A 19,202-nucleotide genomic window follows, 5' to 3' on the forward strand; every position below is an offset into this window, starting at 1 on the left:
AAAGTAATATTTAATAATAGTAATTTTTATTTTTTTTGTATATTTCTATGTATACCAATAGTGAAAAAGCATATATTTTTTTGCCTGTGTAATGATACTTATCTCAAATTCTAATCAGTAGATTTACAAGATTTTGGTATCAAAAGATTCTTCTCTTCAAAAGAAACATTTTTTTCTATGGTAAAAAATAATATTAACTTAATAAAATTACATGTTAAAAGAAAAATAAAGTTTAAAATATAGTAAGATATGACCTCAATTATAATTATCCGGGTTCTATTACAGCATTATGGCATTATGGTATTTATGATTTATGGCATTTTATTACAGTTTATACAGGATAATAAGGAGATTTTAGCAGAAATTTTATCTTTATTACGGAAACTAGTGTAGTCATTGCACCTATATAGTTTAGATTATTTTTTTAAGCAGAATAGTTATATTTTATTTCTACTCTATAGGCCTAACGCATATGGGCAAACCTACATATTTAGGGTGCTCCACTCTTTATCAGAGGGTGAGGTTTTGTACCAATGTGTACAGAATTAATAACCATCACCATACCTCTTTCTTTTTATTAGGAACAGCCTTGGACCTGGACTTTGAGAATTTTTTTCGTGGGGTTTTGTTTCTTTTTTTTGTTTGGGAACGTTACTAACGTTCTCTCTTTCTTTTTTTTATTTGGGAATGTTACTAACATCCCTCTCTTTCTTTTTTTTTAGTAACAGCCTTGAACCTGAATTTTGACATTGCAAGGAGAGTTTTTTTTGTGATTTTTCATTTCTTTTTCTGGTTTAGGAACATTACTAACTTTCTTTCTTTCTTTTTTTTAGGAATGGCCTTGGATTTCAACCTGGATTTTGACATTGCAAGGTGAGTGGTGGGTTGATTTTTTTTGTGGGGTTTCCTTTTTTTTTTGGTTGGAAGCGTTACTAATGTCCCTCTCTTTCTTTTTTTTTTAGGAATGGATTTGAACTTCGAACTGGACTTTGACATTGCAATGTGAGTGGGTGGGTTGATTTTTTTTTGTGGATTTCCTTTTTTCTTTTTGATTGGGAACGTTACTAAAGTCCCTTTCTTTCTTTTTTTTTTAGGAACGGCCTTGAACTTTGACCTGGACTTTGACATAGGTAAGTGGGTGGTTTGATCTTTTTCATGGAGTTTTATTTCTTTTTTTGGTTTGGAAATGTTACTAACATTCCCTTTCTTTTTTTTTAGAAACAGCTTGGACTTTGGCCTGGAGGACTTTGAATTGTAAAATGGGTGGGTGTTTTGTTTTATTGTTCATCTTTTTTTAATTTGGGAATGTCTCTAACGTTCTCTTTTTTTTTTTAAGAATGACTTTAAACTGAACTTTAAAATTGTCTTATTTATTTTTGTTAATCTTAGTGTAGTGGTTTTATTTGGTTCTCCTTTTTTTTTCTTAACTCTTGGTAAGATGGCTTCGTTTGGAATGTAATTGCCCTTGATCTTTTATCTTTTCATTAATTATTCTTGATGGCTTTTGTTATCAGTCAGTGGAAATGTTCCCAAAAATTAGAGGGAGATTTTTTGTACTATGATATCTCAATATAAATTATTGGGACAGTATATGGCATATAGTATATATGTAAACTTAAGGTTGGCCAAAATTGGTACAAATGGCTAAAATCGACAATTTTCAGATCTTAATTCTGGCAGAAATTTTCTTAATTCTGGCCAAATTCGTAATGCCGGCCCAAATTACATTAAAATCGAAATTTTCAGGTCAAATTTTTCCAACAATAGTAAACATGTTCGTTCAAGATTTGAAAAATATTTTTAAACCTTTTAAAAGTTAAAAACTTCACTTTATTTGGTTGCATCTAGCCAAAGAAAGTAGTCAATTATATAGTTATTTTAATACAACAAACTAATAAAAATTAAGAAAATTTATTTAACCTTATTCTTTTGCTTATTTTTTTTAAATATTCAATAAATATCTTTAATTTTAACGCTATTTTAGATACTTTTTATATATATAAAAAAATATTTTACTTATTCATATTATACTATTTGTATTTATGACTTAATAAAGTAAATAGACCTAATAGTCAATAAGAATTTTTCTATGAATAAATAATTTTTGTTTTATTTTCTTGTTAAACGAACTAAAATTAAAAATTTTAAAGTTTTTTTTAATGTTATAATAATTTACATGATTAAAGAATTAAGCATTAAATATCTAATTTAAATAAACAAATAAAAACATAATATTTAACTATTTTTAAATTTATAAATAACAAGTTCATTTCACCAAATTATACTTAAAAATGAAATAATTGCTGGTTAAGAAAGCTTTTGTTAAGAGTTTTATTAGTTTTATTGAAATCAAGAAAATTTTTTTTTATTATAAAAATTGGTTTTTTGCGGTTTACACAAAATCTCTCTAAATAACTGCCTTTTTTAACTTAATAAATCTTTTTCTTCTCGTAAAATTACATATATTTGTATTATTTAAATTGTATTTTATACCTACCTTTAAGTTAAAACTTCATTTTGAGACGAACTTTCTTGTAATATGTAAAGAAAAAAAAAATATTACTAAAGAGGAAATGATGACGAATATTTATAGTACATAATGAACTATTAATTTACTTAATTTGTATAAGCATTGTATTAAAAATTTCTTTTTTTAGCTACGTGGTGATATATTCAATTATGGTTACACAAAATTATTTTAATTAATGATCAGCAAGAGAAATAACATTTCCACTGACTGTTATAGATATAATTACTCATGGTTCTTCTAACTTTTTATATAACAGCTTTATTTGGAACTTTTTATCTTTGATTTTGCCTTTTATCTTTGATTCTTTTATTTGCATTTTATTATTTTATTACTTCATTTTATACCTTGTGAAGCAAATTAAAAAAAAAGTTCGTAGTAACTATAAATCAAATATATTATTACAGAATGTGACTAAATAACTAAATATTACATAAATCAATTTTGATTATTTTTATTTAGTTAAATTAGAAAAGAGAACTATTATAAATTCAAAGTGAAAGATTTTGATTTTTCGCATCATCATTTAACAAAAATGTTAGCCAATAAAAAGTTTTTTTGTGAATCACATGATGTAATGTTGAACACCACTGGTGTGATTTAGTAGAGTTGAAATTTTATTACACTTTAGACAAATTATATTTTAAGGGACAGTCACCTATCACCTATAATAAATATGGAGATAAAGGTAGTACTGATGCCGATGATAATGATTCAGATTCAGAAGATCCTGATGATGATAATCCTGGCATAATTCCAGATAAAGCTTTTATGGATTTAAAATTGAAAAAAATACCAATACCAGAAATAACTTCTGTTAATCATACATGTTACAGCTGATAAACTAATCAATAATGGCATAATTTATTTGAAGTAACTCAAATACTGACTGACTTTTAAAGTTAAGATAGCACTATCCTCATTTGCCCTTCTCCAGTTTAAAAACTTTTGGATGGAAGAAAATAACATGAAAAGTTCCAAGCTGTTATTTATGATATTCCAGTAGAAATGATGATAGCAACTTTGTGGGCTGACTGATATGCAGTGCTAGCTCATTTAAAATTATTCAAACAAGTAATGGAAGGAGGAAGCTCATGGCCTATTTCAAGAATTGGAAGATCACACCTAGGGTCCTAGGTTTACTTGCCTACAGATAAGGAGTTGAAATGGTGTAAACACTCTCTTCCTAACTTAAAGAAAATACACATCAAACCAAAAACTAAAAATACTCCTAACAAGAAGCCCGGCAATGTTGGACAAATTAAAGATAGTAATAAGCCTAAGAAGAAGGATAAGAAATCCTTGAATAAGACCACTAAAAGTGATGACCAGTTGACTCAGAAAGTTCTTGAAAAACAAGGGTAGTAATAAAGCCAACAAGAAGATTTTAGCAAAGATTTTGACTTTATGATTAGGTTTTCTATTAGATCATTTTTAGGTTACTTTATATATTTAGGCAGAAATTTTATATTTTTTATTTCTACTCTAGACCCTTTTGCTTTAGAAGAGGCTTGCTCCAGTTGATTCTTTATTTCTTACTCAGCGTGTTTGGATTATCTTAGGTGGCATAGTTTCTCCTAGGTATAGCTCTTTTTTTTATCAAAAAGTAAGGATGATAATTTGAAATCTGTGCTCACATATTTGTTTTCTGTACTTACAGTTCATGACATAAATGTCCGGAATTTTATCACAATATGTAAAAACATAATAAATTTTATTTTTTTTATTTCAAATTTATACCATTAATAACTTAAGATGTGCAGATAAACATACTTTAAAAGTTAGTAATTTATCATATAACCATTATTTTCTATGACCATGTTAATCCGATTTGACATGCTATTTGCTAAACTAAAGAAGAGATTTTTATCAATATTATCACATTCTTGCTGAATTATGCCTTGAAAATCATTAGCACCAAGTGATTTTTTTTTCATAACCCAATTATTAACCCTTCTTTCAACATTTCCTTTAAGAATCGCCCATAAATTTTCGATGGGGTTCAAGTCAGGTGAGTTTGCAGGCTAATCAATAACCGGAACATCATTAATCACAAAAAATTGATGAGTAAGCTTCGCGGTATGCATTGGTGCATTGTCCTGCTGAAAATTCCATCCATAACCAGCATGATAAGCATTAGGAAGTAGTTGAGATTGAAGGATTTCACGGTATTTAGCAGAATTCATGTTTTCTGTAAATAATGCAACTCCAATTGGCCTTTGGCGGCAAAATGCATCCCAAACATGAACCTTATATGGATGTTTTACCATAGGATGTACTGGATGTGGGTTTCCAGCCTTGTAATGTACAATTTGAGTATTACGAAACGTCTGAAATGTACTTTCATCTGAAAAAATTGTGTGAGTCCAGTCATCTTTGATGTGATTTAAGGCCCATTGAAGATGAACTTCAACATGACTTTCTTTAAGAAGAGGAACAGACCATGGTCTACAAACAATATAATAATTAAGTTTATTTTTAAGAGTACGTTATACAGTTCGGGTTGATATATTAAGATCTGGATACAAATTATTTAGCTTTGTTGTCATTAAAGCTGAAGTTGTTGCATTATCATTTTTAAGAAGATGGCCAAGATATCGACGTTTTTTTGGTGTCAGAACAAGAGGATGACCAGAAATGGGTAAGTGTTCAACACTTCCTGTTTTTTTTAGACGATTGATAATGTCATATACTGTAGACTTTGGAAAACCAGTCATTTTAATTATTTCAGAGGGTTTTTGTATATTATTATCCCATAACTCCTTAACAGTCAACCTTTGCATTTCAAATACCGAAGTGGATGCCATGATGTTATTTTGCTGCTGATAAACAATCAGGTGAGAATTTTTCACGCTATATTTATGTTTAAAAAAGGCTGATCAACTTCCATTTTAATTATTATTTTAGTTGCACAAGACTTGGTGTGACAGCACTTCTTTATGCATAAAAATAAAAATTCTGAATATTTATGTCGTAAACTATATATACTGAGTTACTTTTATTAGTTATATATTTACATTAATGCAAATAAAGAGAAACCTCAATGGTAGGAAGCATTGAAAATAAGAGATTGCAAAATTGGCAAAGTCTTTATAAAATGGATGAGTGAAAAGCTTGCTGGATAGAGAAAGGAAGTTTCAAAAAAAGTAAGGCCAGAGGAGTAGTAAAAGCAAGGTCAACTTTTCAATGAATAAGTAAGAGCATAGGGGAGACCATCGATTGAATAGTCTTTTTAGAGAAAGGGAAGTTTAAAGACAGAATTCTAATTGTAGAAGAAGCATAACATTATAAAGATATGCTACATATGGAAGTTGAAAGGGAGAACCAAACATCAAGTAAAAAAAGCAAAATGAAGTGTCGGTAGCCAAAGAAGAAAGAGTAATAGAACTATATGAACTGAAGGTTCAAACATATTTTGCTGAATTTACTTGTACATTGTTTAAAATTTTGAAGATGCATAAAGATATTAGCCATAACTGTAATATTAAAACACAGTGTCGTATGTAATAGGTTGCAACCTATCTACATTAAAAAGCAAAAGTTGTAATGCTGTAATTAGGTTGTAATGCCAGTAATACTGTAATTAGGTCTTAATGCCGTAACAAGTAATCTGTAATGCCGTAATTCTGAAATTAAGTATATAATTTCGGCCAGAATTATTCACTTAATTTTAGCAGAAATTAACAAATATCCTAAAAAGGACTCGTTCCCACTAAAATCAATTTTTGTGGAACGGCTATCGCCAAAAAAGGAAAGATCTGCATTCCGTTTTGGCTGAATTATGATTTTCGGCTGAAATTACATGTTTAAGTGAAATTACGTTAATTTTCAAATATCATCTAAATAAGAAATTATTACTAATGGCATAATTTCGTTAATTTCGGCCGGAATTATATTTCGGATTTCGGATTTCGGATTTTAGGAAATATGTGACCGTGTAATTTCAATTTTAAGTATCAAAAAAAAAATAATAATAATTTTTTTTTTGTAAAAAAGTTTATATGTAAATTATGCATAAAATCATCTATAAATTTTTTTGAAAAAAACTTAATATTTCCCACCTTCCACCCTGACCACTCACCCCTAGGGATTTTAGTTTATTATATAATTTTTTTCTTTACATGAACGTGTATACAACTAAAATACAAAAAAAAACACGATGCATCTTATGTACCCCTAAAAATTAAATTACACGACATATAAACTATTGTAATTTTACTTTTATAATTCATTATTTTTATTTTAAATTATTATGCCATTAAAAATTATGACATTACAGCCTAATTATAGCATTGCTGTAATATTACAGTATCGACCAATCAATTACAGCTAACATCTTTACAAAGGGATTATGTGCTTCTTGATTGAGAACTGTAAGCAAAGAATTCAAATAAATAAATAATCCAAAGAAGAGGTGAAATAATTTCTTCTTGATCAATACCAATATGAACATAATAAGAAGGAGAATCGTCATAATAAGTAAGGATATGATTGTTACATCTAGTAAAAAAATTAACAACAAATTGAATTAAGATAAGAGTTCAGGGATGTAAAGTCACTTTAAAATCAATCTAAGCATATTCAAATCCATAAAGTCAGAAACAATCCGTCATGTTTATTTTGGTGGATGATAATATCAAGCATCTTAATAGGAACATTAGTGGAACCACTAGGTATTCCAGTGAAGTTTCAGCAAGGATTTGGAAAAGATGATTGGTAACAACCTTAACAATACAGTTTTGAGTAAAGTAATTGGTTGAGAATAGGGTAGACTATAGCTTCATGCCAGTCAGAAATATCATCTCAAGTAAAGCACGAATTGGTGAAATATTTATTTCATGATATTTTAGAGGGACCAGAAGCTTTATTGTTAAGAATATAAGAAATAATTTCAGGTGCCAAAACAGGATCATAAAGATAAGCAGACACATTGGAGAAGAGAGTATATACTTGTTGCCATTGAGAGGGAAAAGATGTTATAGAAGTGTAGCATACTGAAGGATCCATGAGTAAAGTGGATTTAGAGTCTAAAATAACTAAAACATGATTCAAAACAATCATATACCAATCAACTAACAAAGCAGAATTGATATAAGTGCCCAACAACAAGGATAAATGTTCATCAAGTCGTATAATATTCCATTAAGTCCATTAGGTACTGAGTGTAAGAAAAATTTGAAGGCAGACAGATTAGTAATATAGGTAGGGATTATATAATCAGGAAGCAAGAGAAAACCTAAATAAAAATCAATCCAAAAACTTGTTGATAGTGATAAGTTTAGTAAGTTCAGAAAAGTAAGAGTGACAAGTGTTATATTCATGTTGGAAAAGTAATAAGTCAATAGCAGTACCAAAGATGGGATTTTCTTAACCAAGTATGTTATAATATGAGAGAAAAGACCAGGGCAGGAAATTCAAGACCAAATATAATCCAGGTGTGAAGAACCATTATCATGGTAAAAGGTAGGATCAAGACAAGTTAAAAAGGAAGAATAAGCTTGATGGTCCATAAAATAATAAGAAGAGAGTAAACAAAGTAGTCTAAAATTTTGTTGCGAGTAAGAATTCATTAGTGTTGAAGTCTCCAAAAATAAGTACATGATAATTCTGGAAGTTAGCATAATCTAACCAAAAAAGGAGTTTAAAAAATAGTTCATCACAAATATTTTGATAAACAGAACAATATGAAGGGAAATAAAGAGAAATGATTAAAATTTTGGTTTGGTGAAAAAAAAAAGATCTAATTTTATATAGCTGATTGCAAAATTGTAAGACCACCCTATGATTTTTTAATTTGAAAATTTGATATTTTGAATTTTTCAAAAACCAGTAAATTTAATCAAGTTAAAAACCTATTTATTTAACTCCTTAAATAAAAATAGAAATATATCATATGATTCAATATAAATAAATTACTTTAAAATCTTTATTAATTTTAAAGAGTTAAAGTTATTACCAAAATAGTATTATTTACTTGTGTTTTAATTTTCATAAGACTAAGTATGATGGTAATAACTTTTAAATTTTTCACTTTTTCGTTTACAACTTCAAAGCATAATTAAACTACCTATATATTAATTTTTATGGGTGTAAGTATAATACTTATGGAGAAATTTACATTTTTTGTAATAGTATTAATTTCAAATTTTTCTTTACTGTTTATTAACTTTATTAATTGAATATTGTTAATCTACTTGTATATTATGTTTAGTTTAGCTTTACAATGTATTAATCATATTTAAAATTGGATTTAATAAAATATATTTGATTAATAAATATACTTTATAATAGAGATTGGAATCAATTTTACAATAATCGAATTTATCAAAAATCGATAAGAATCGATTTTAAATTGATTATCGAACAAAATCGAAATTATTTATTGTAGCGCAGTATTGATAATAAAAGTAGTTTATTAAATGATTATCATCAAATTTATCTGTTACACCAAAAAATAAGTTTTAATCAGGTTATAATGCCGATCATTTATCTTTTATTTTTGCCAATACCATAAAAATTCCCACACCATAAAACTTTTTTTTAAAAAAAATGGCAACTACTACACGAAGTAAACATAAACAAATGGAACAGATGGCCAAAGAAGCAGTAGTAGAGAAAGAAAATTTAGCACAGGATGTTATAGAAGAGAGTGAAGATGACTCTGATTATGAAGCTAAAGACAGTCATGTGTTACTGCTGATATTTCTAATATAACTATTGATAATATTTAGAAATTAGCAAACAATCAAAACAGCAAAAAGCATCAACTAAAATTGGAAGACCAAAACAAGCTGGGTATGGAGTTTTTTGAGCTCAATAAAGATAATACCAAGGCTATAGTTGCCGCCGAAATTATTATTACGGTTACGGCACGTGCCGTAATCACCGTAATTAAAAACCGTAAACCGTAATTGCCGTAATGCCGTAATGCTGTAATTTAACTTGACGCCGTAATGCCGTAGTGTAATATGCTGTAAATAAATAAGACTAAACTTAATTTCAGCCGTCCGGTCAACTTTTTTAGCGTTATATCACGTGACGTTACACCAATTTCCAAAAAAGGAAATTTTGTCCCTCAATAAATCAAAGAAATGGGTTACACAAGGTTACACAAGGTTCTAAAAAAGGAGATCTTTTTGCCGATCATTTGGTATTATTTAAGTCACGTGGTCATAATTAATTACGGCATTTTATTACGGTTACGGCATTATTTACGACATATGCCGTAATGCCGTAATGCCGTAATTAGTGAATTTCGACGGCACCTATAACCAAGGCTGTATGTCAAATTAGTGGTTGTGAAAAAATGCTCACATGGTGCGGTTCTCCAAGCTCATTAGCAACACATTTGTCAGGTGCACATGGTATTACCAAAGAGATTGCTATGAAACATAATGAAGAAGAATTAAAAAATCCTCCTGAATCTTCTATTAAACCATATAAACATTCTAAACAAGAATCTCTAACTCAAAATGTCATAGGATTTGTTATTGGAATAGTACAACCCTTAAATGTTGTAGAAGATCCAGATTTTATTAAAATGATAAATGGATTTGATAAGCGTTATAAAGTTCCTTGCACTAAAAATAGGATCTCAAAAACATTTGAAATAGGAAAAGTTACACTTAAAAATCAAGATGCCTGGAGTTCACCAGCACATTTGCATTGGAAAACATCTGATTTTGAGCCAAATGAAGTACTTCTCAGTATGGATATATTGATTTGTTTTATGAATGGGAGATTGAATCAAAGATAATTGCACTAGTAACTGATAATGGTTCAAATGTAAAAAAAGCATGTAATGAAATAGGTATTGGTGAAAGAATTCCTTGTGCTGCTCACACACTCCAACTGAGCATTGGAAAGGGGTTAGATAAGATAAGACAATTAGTTGATAAATGTAAGTGCCTCATTACTTTTTTTGCAGGAGATAAGAAAAAACAACAGTTAAAGGAAGCACAAATGTATTTACATCGACAGTAAGAAGTTTTACAGGATAATAATGAGTTGGAAAAAGAAGTTGAAAATCTTATTTATCTTGATGTTATAAAAGTAAACAATACATGATGGAATTCAACTCTGTATGCTTTTCAAAGACTCATTATTTTAAAACCAGCAATTGCAATATTAAAGGCTTCCCTAATAAGTAATGTAAGTTTAAATATTCATAAAGAAGGTGAAAAGTTAGAAGAACTGTATCCAACAGTTCATGAATGGAAAGTAATCAAAGAAATAGTGCATCGGAGATTGCGAGAGTAATTTTGGGACTTTTGCCTTTATCATTATTACCATTAGGAGCATGAACAGAGGTGTTCAGGGAAGAAGTATCAGGTTAAAAAGATTTCTCAACAGAAGTTGTTTCAACAGGACCAGAAGGCGTGAAGGGTTTATCAGGTACGTTTATTAGCAGGGTTGGTTGAAGGTGTAGTGTTCGAAGGGCCAGATGAAGAGGAACCTTGATCAGAAACGTTGCCAGTTGAAAAGCTTGAGGCAGAATGTTTAACAGTAGTATCATTTCCAGACTTGTTGTTTTTCTTATTTTGTTTTCCAATTTACTAAAATAAAGTAAAATAAAAGAAAAAGTAATAAAAAACTTTGAAAAAATTTTTTATTTTTTTTCGTAAATATTGTCAAATGAGCAGAATGGGAGAGTTTAGTTTTATCCTTTTACTTTGCTAGTGTTTACGGCCAAGCCTTTTTCTACCTCTTTTGAGACATCCTTGAACTAGTACCCAAGGGGTAACCATTATACTGAGTACTTATTTCCTCAGGTAACAGCATTGTATATGAGAACATCCCCATCGGGCCACTTTTAAGACTACCGTCTACTCAATCTTATACCTATTGCATGATACTGGTACTCAATTTATTTTACAATTTTTAGAGAGTACCTACTTTCATAGAGGACTTTCAACAGGTAACATCAACCATCTAGTACCCTTCCATACCACCATTTTAGGTACTAAGTCTCACTCAAAGGCATGATAGTACAATCGTGAACCCTAAGTGGTATACTTTGTAGACAGAAAGTAGCAGGTATCTGTCCAGGATCACTCCTTATGGTGGGTATCAAACTACTACTAAGACATTGCACCCTCTGCTTTACCATCTAGGATGACCATTGGAAGTCTGAACTGTGCACATGCCAACGGCCTCATAGGAAACGTTAGAAGGACACCATGACCCTTAGTTGAAATGTACGCCTAACTGTACACACTAATTCACCATGATGCAGTCCAACTACACTAATCCCTATACCTTCACGCTATTGGTGATAGCATCCACAGTAAAATTCGTTTTATTTCCGTGATCAGTAGAATTGAACCTGCGACCTCACCATACTCAGGCTATATGAGAGAGTGCCGCCTTATTAATGACTGCACTAGGGTGATCAGCCCTTAGTTTTATCCTTTTACGATCACTGTCTGATGAGTTATTCGTCTTTATTTATGTTTACTGCGCCATTTAACATTTTGCTAAATTTCTTGGTATCTAGTGATTATAAAAAGACGTTTAATAGCTCGTTAGAATCGCCTCATCAAGACGAATCGAATGGTGATAAGCTCATCTCTCTGTGATCAATATTGACGGAATTACTAGTACTTAAAAACCATTTAATATTTTTTAATTTTGAAAATTAAACTAATAATTGGATTTTGATGTATTTTATACCATTAGAACCGTCTCATCAAGACGAATCAAATGGTAGTAAGATTATCTCTTTACGATTAATATTGGCGGAGTTATAATACAATAAAGTTTTAAGTATAATTTTAGTCAAAATTATGTTAATTTTTAGTTGAAATTATGATATACGAATATAATAAATTTTTTATATAGTTATATCTCTTTATAATCACTAAATATGAGGATCATCGCAACTCTTTCCTGAATTTTTGAAAATACTAATAAAATTTTATTTTTGAAATTTTCGTTCGAAAATTTCTAAGTGCTCGTATAAATACTAACAATTCCCCAGTTGCTTTCCTCTTTACTGAGCTTTATACTATGACTTCACCTCCAGCTCCTTCTGTTATTAACCCGGATATTCTGTTGCCACCGCGTCCTGTTACTTCTGCTCCCTCTGGAGACCGACCCTTGTCTCCCACTAATACCGCTGGCGCACCAAACAAACGTTCGCGTATTGTCACCCTCTGCTCCTGCTCCCAACCTTATTCCTGCCGTTCCTTCTGGTCTTCCTGTCAACAAAGTCCATGTGATTACCTCTCCTCATCATACTACTACTCCTGTTGAAACTGTTGACGCTTCTATCCATGCTCCCTTTAACACCAGTGGAAAAGGTAAAGCTGTTGCCTTTGAAGTCCCGGAACGTCAACCATCTCCTGATGGTAATGCTGCCGCTATTAAATCCACACCTTCTCGCTATCATGCTGCGGCCTATTTACGTGATACGCCTGACGCGTTCAAAGTTAAATTCACCACCAATCGTTCCATGTGTGATGAAGTGGATTGTTTGCTCTCCCGTTATTCTTCCTATGGCGCCCGCGCACGCTGTGATGGATCAGGCGATAACAAAAAAATCCTTATCTTCTTCAATAACCAAGATGATTTTACCGATTGTGTCAACTCCCCACGTGCCGATCTCCTTGATTTGGCCTTCACCCATTATTCCCCTGCAGATGCCAAACTCAGTGATGAAGCGAAGTCTTTGTTTGTCACCAACATTCCGCTTTTCCTAAATGAGACGCAAGTCCGTCAGGAATTTTCCTGTTATGGCACTGTAATTAAGTGTAAACTTACCCCTAAGAAACATTATTATAATGGACATATCCAATTTTCCTTCGCGGATGCAGTTACCCAATTTAACGATATCTGGGCGATTATTTGTCTAGGTAATTCTTTACGTGTCTGTCCGGCATCTTTTTCGAAATCCCAATGCGATAGCCGTAGAGAACATGTCGCTATCCTTGCCAGCATTCCAAAAAATATTAAGGAAGCTGACCTTTTAGAAATTGCTACTCAAGTCAATGCTAAGGCTCTTAACGTCCCTTTATCTATCAGTTCTTACAAGCCTAAACCCTATGTGTATTTGAATTTCTCTTCGTTTGATACTTTTGAGGCTGCTAAAGAGATGACCGTAGCTTTCCGCGGCAAAGGGTTGACATGGCACCCTCCTAATGAAGCTCACACTTTATGCCACGTCTGTGGGTGTTCTGGTTGTTCCCCTTCTATATGTAATCCTCGTCCCACATGTAAAGTGGATGATCGCCTTAACAAACTATATTCACGCTTTAATGCTGGTCCTCGACGTGGTCGCCAGGATTCACGCCAATCACGTAACCAATCCAATTCCCATTCCAGATCACGATCCAACTCAAGATCCCGCAATAATTCTTCTTCATCCCGATCCAACAACAGCAATAACAATGTTATTAACACTTCTCGTCCTGATACTTCTCATAGTAACAACCGGACCAACAATCATAATGTTAACAATCCCAGGAACAACGCAAATTCTTCCGGTTCTACTCAACCTCCAAACAACTCTCACCCTAATAGTTCTACACCTACTTCTCCATCCAGCAATCCTACCTATACGCTTCCTCAACATATCATTGATGATTTAAAGGCGCAGATCAAAAAGATTGCTAACACCCTCAATGCTCTTGATGAAACTGTCTCTTGGATGCAAGATACTATCACGACCCATGAATATAGGCTATCTGAGCTTGAATCAATGATGAATTACGATAACCCTGGAGACTCTGATTTATACCCGCCTCGTGATGATAATGAAAATCATTCTTATGGTAATAACTGGGATGATGAACCGATCCAAGATACGAATTCACGATCCAATCTTCCTCCTTACACTCCCTCTTCTCTCATGGACACTTCTCCTGATGCTTCCTTCTCAACTTTGGACCCTTGCTCTGTCTTATCTAGTAGACATGTCCCCTTGCCAAACTCCCGTCCTAATATTATCACCCCTAATGTTTCTGCTTCCCGTCTGCTATCGGAAATTTCTAATGTTACTAGTGTACAGAAGAATCTCTCTGCCCAATTAGGTTTGATTATGGAAAAGTTGGACTCCTTCTCCTCCTCCTTCTAATGATTGAACACCAAATTATATCGGGTGCATCACAGGGATTTCATTCCCTAATAGTGCGATACTTAATAATAACAATCATTATAATCATTCCCCTTCTCTTTCCCCTCTTATTAATTTTGGACAAATCAATGTTAATGGTTTGTGACTTTGTGCTCCCTGTTCGACAGCTGCATTTATTAAATTATTTCCTTCATTCCTCTTTTGGCTAAATGATACTCGTCTTACCCCTTCTAGTGCTAAATTTATTTATCATAATGAACACTCCCAATATAGTTTTAAGTCCTATTGGGCTCCTTTCCCTTCTATTTCACGACCTCATGATGGTGTTGGTCTTTTACTTCGCCATCCATTACACAAACATGTTCAGAAGATTGATCCTTGGAAAGGTCGTCTTTTAAAATTAGATCTTTTTTTTCATCAAACAAAAATTTCTATTATTTATTTTTATTTATTTATTTTATGTGAAGCCGGCAGGGGATACAAAAGTGGGCATGATTCCGAAGTAATACAACCCAACAAAAATCCTACCATCGATTTCCAGAGGAGCCGGAAGCCAACCCGAACTACTTGAAAAAAAAAGACCTGCACTACTACCACGTCCGATAAAAGTCCAGGCAAACACACTGGGAAAAATAAAAAAAAAAGTGGAGAGGACAAGTCCCCTTTCCAAGAAATTGTGGTGCATACACATAAACTTATTCTATCCTAAAAAATAATACAATTCTGAAATTTGTAAAACCGCTAATTAAAGCGTAGGCTAAACTAGTTTCTGTAATAAAGTTAAAATCTCTGCTAAAACCGCCTTGTTATCTTTATTACCACCCTTAATCTTCGAGGTATTCTTTGCCTTCTTCTGACTCTTCAAGTGTTTCTCCTCCTGGTTATTATTTTTCGGGACTTTCTTCGAGGATGTAGGTTTATCCTTCTTCTTAGGCTGTTTACATTCCAAATTTTTATCAGACTTACCTGACTTTTTCGTATTCGGTGTATTTTTAGCCTTAGGTTTGTTTTGTGCTTTCTTCAAGGTAGGAATGGAGTGTCGACACCATTTCAACTCCTTACCATCAGGTACGAAAAACTGTGGCGTATCTAAGGCCCTTAGTGTGGTCTCCCAATTCTCGAAATAGGCCACAAGTTTCCTCCTTCTTTTACTTGTTTGAATAACTTTAAATGAGCTAGCACCGCACTTCATTAAAAATTCACATGGTTTACAGTCCATCCACAAGGTAACCATCGTCATATCCTCCGGAATGTCATGAATAACGGCTTGGAACTTTTCACGTTGTTTTCTTTCTCGTAAAGTCCAACTTGCAGGGAACCATCTAACGGGTATACCTCCCAGGTCTGTCGTCCAATATTTGTTAAACTGGGGAAGGGCAAATGAGGAAAGAGCTATTTTGACTCGAAGAGTCTGATACTTATGTTGCCGTTTAACGGAACATTTAATAGCGTTCCCCCAAAATTTTAACTCTGCTATTATTTTCTGCAGGTTCCAGGTATACGGGATATCGTAAACTATTATGTCTCGGATTCGCTCTTGCTCCTCTCCGACAGCTTCGTATCCTGTCAGTATCTGTGTAGCCTCCGGTTCAGATGATTTCTTTCCCTTATGGGAATTTTTGGCTGATGTTTTCGCATCAGGTTTTGCCTTTGTTGATTGGTTCGCGACTTGTTTATCATCTATAACACGCGCCTTTTGTTTATCTTTCTTCTGGGAATTTTCGGGTATTACAGTTTGATCAACAGAGAGCGTTACTATATTGGGCATTGATGGAAGCTTGATAGGTACTGGATTTGGTGGTTTTTGGAATCCTTGGCGTATAAGATCATCTTCATCAAAATCAAGCGGATATGACTCATCCATTAGATAATCGTCAGTATTCTGAGATCCATCATCGTCATCGTCATCATCATCACCCGTATCGCCAAAATTGCAATAGAATTGGGTAGAAAAATTATCCCAAGACTTGGACGCAGCATATAGCGCTATAGAAAATATTAGCGAAAGAGTGGTGGGTTGTATATTCGTAACTTGAGCTTGTGAAGTGAAGTTCGTGGGGTTGGCTGAGTCGCCAAACCTTTCTATCAGTATCCGGGCTTTATCCTTAGGTACTGAAGGGTTTTTTTCAAATAAGTCCTTGAGGAAACCGTCCTGTACAAAAGAACTTAAGTGGTGTGTAAAAGTCTGAAAATAAATTTCGTTAAACTTGGAAACGAAGTCTAAAGCTTCTTCGTTTGGTGTTCAGCTCTTATCCATAGACATTTTTATATTTATATAATAAAATTTAATAAAGGGGATTATTTTTTAAAAAAAAATTATTACGCAGAAATTTTCATAAAAAATGTATTCGGGAAAAAGTTTTTTTAGTGTTGGAGATTCAAATTTCTATTATTTCTGTCTATATTCCTCCTTATCATTCTATTCATTATAAAGAACGTGATGCTATTTTTGCACAACTTAATTTATGGCTTGATAAAGCCCACTCTAATAATTATCATGTCGTCATCCTTGGTGACTTTAATGCAGATGAACTTTCACATTCACATCTTCCTCAACATCATTTGAAACTTTTGCGATCACTTCCCGATATTTTACAGATCATCAATCCCATATTTCTCCGACTTCAGGTCCCAGTTCTACCTTCTATCATCAAAATGGTTCTTCAAGACTTGATTATATTTGGTCATCCCCTGGATTTCCTGCTCCCGGCCTTTTCTCTCATGTTGAAACTTGTCCTAAGTTGAATGATAAACAATTTACTGATCACCATGTACTTATAACGGCATTTGACTTCAGCTCTTGTTTCGCTACTCTAGCTAAAGTTAGATTAAAACAAAAAAGCGAACAACGCACCATTTTTCTTTACAAAAATTTAAAGGATAACATTTGGGAAGCCTTTTCCAATGAAGTTAATTCACGTCTTGAGCTTTATTTAGCCACACACCATCCTTCCATATCTTCACTTTCCGTTCTTCCTTTGGACAAACTTTGGCACGCTCTTAAATGTTCTATTCTTGGCGGTGCCATTGATTCTCTTCCGTTTCGACATGTATCCAATACTCATCATCATAAATATTCTCCCGAGCTTACAATGCTTATTGCTATCAACAAATTCTTGGATAGATTATTGTTTAAATTGACTACATCTTGGACTAGTCGCCCGGCTCAAATTTCACAAATGATTAACTCTTTACCCGCACAATTGAGTCTTTTAAAATCTCTTTTAACAGATTATACTATACCTATTTATAGTACATCACCACTTCCTGTTTTTGTCAAATTTTTGCGTTCACAAAAGCTTTGGTCTCTGCTTATCTTTCCACGCAATTTTATCAACATCGTGTGGATTCCATTGAATTTTATACTGCTCTTAGAGATGAACATTTCTCTATGTCACCGGGTTCTTTTATTTCTTCAGCCCTGTCAGTGGACCATCGCTCTATCGTTCTTGATAGAGTTTTGGTTGTAATTGACTCCAAACCCACATTACTTACTGATCCTTCAGATATCAAACAAGCTGCCATCAAACATTTCCAATCAGTTACTCCTCCTTTGGTTCAGCATTCTTCCACAGATGAATTTCCTCCACGTTGGCAAAGAGCATATGCTCCTATTTCTAACATTGACTTGTCTTTATATAATTTGGTCATGTCCCCTATTCTGGAAGACGAATGGAAAAACACTATCCAGTCTATGCCCAATAACAAAGCCTCTGGTCCTTCTAAGATCTCTTATGAGATGCTCAAACATTTAACTGGAGAAGCTTTTAATCTGTCCCTTGTATTAGCTAATGCCTGCCTTATTCATGGCGATATTCCTGCTGATTGGCGTGAAGCGCTTGTCTATCCCATCCCGAAGCCTCATGAATTTGACGCCCAATTAAAGAATACACGACCTATTACCTTGTTAGAAACTGTACGAAAATGTGTGGTTAAGGTCGTTACAACTCGACTTTCAAAAATCCTCGCTGATAACCAAGTGCTTTACCAGGCGGTTCCACTGACATTCCTATTAAAATGCTTGATGCTATTATCCATCAACGCCGCTTTGACAAAACTGATGACCAAGAGTTATGGATTGTTTCCCAAGACATTTCTAAGGCCTTTGACTCGATTGACCTAAATATGCTTAAATTGGCTTTAATCCGTTTGCATATCCCGCCTTTGTTGATCAAATTTATCATTAATCTTTTCACTAGACGTAATAATAAAATTATTACTCATTATGGTGATACTTCTGGATATAGAGTTAGAATCGGTATTGACCAGGGTGAAATTATTTCTCCGTTATTATGGGTGATTTATTTAGATCCTTTGCTTACAACACTTAATCGAGAAGCTTGTGATCCGTTTATTTTGAAATCCTCTGCATTATTGGATTACTCTCCGATTGATTATGAACAATATAATTTGCCTGTTTCTCATATTACATTTATGGATGACTCTACTTTGATTGCTTCATCTAAACGAGGAATTGAAGATCGCCTTTCCATTACTGCTGAATTTTATACTTTAAATAATACTCAAGCAAATTCAGCAAAATATATCCTTCTTTCTTCTGAACAATTTTCTCAAACTGTAATGTTTGATCTTTCTCCCTCC

At 32.8% G+C, this 19,202-nt stretch overlaps 2 protein-coding genes across 2 annotated transcripts; one reads left to right on the forward strand and one right to left on the reverse strand.

Moving 5' to 3' along the window:
* Window positions 1-3,062: 3,062 nt before the first annotated feature.
* OCT59_025065 (uncharacterized protein) lies at window positions 3,063-3,367 on the forward strand (the record flags this gene model as incomplete). The annotated part of the gene is made up of 2 exons (XM_066135960.1): window positions 3,063-3,101; window positions 3,176-3,367. 2 exons carry the CDS (start codon window positions 3,063-3,065, stop codon window positions 3,365-3,367), a joined length of 231 nt encoding a protein of 76 aa, XP_065991842.1.
* A 1,649-nt stretch (window positions 3,368-5,016) lies between these two features.
* OCT59_025066 (uncharacterized protein) lies at window positions 5,017-5,334 on the reverse strand (the record flags this gene model as incomplete). The annotated part of the gene is made up of 1 exon (XM_066135969.1): window positions 5,017-5,334. The coding sequence occupies one exon, from the start codon at window positions 5,332-5,334 to the stop codon at window positions 5,017-5,019; it is 318 nt and encodes a 105-aa protein (XP_065991843.1).
* Window positions 5,335-19,202: the final 13,868 nt, after the last annotated feature.

Source organism: Rhizophagus irregularis, chromosome 5 (assembly GCF_026210795.1).
Source record: "Rhizophagus irregularis chromosome 5, complete sequence".
Taxonomy (NCBI): Eukaryota; Fungi; Glomeromycota; class Glomeromycetes; order Glomerales; family Glomeraceae; genus Rhizophagus; species Rhizophagus irregularis.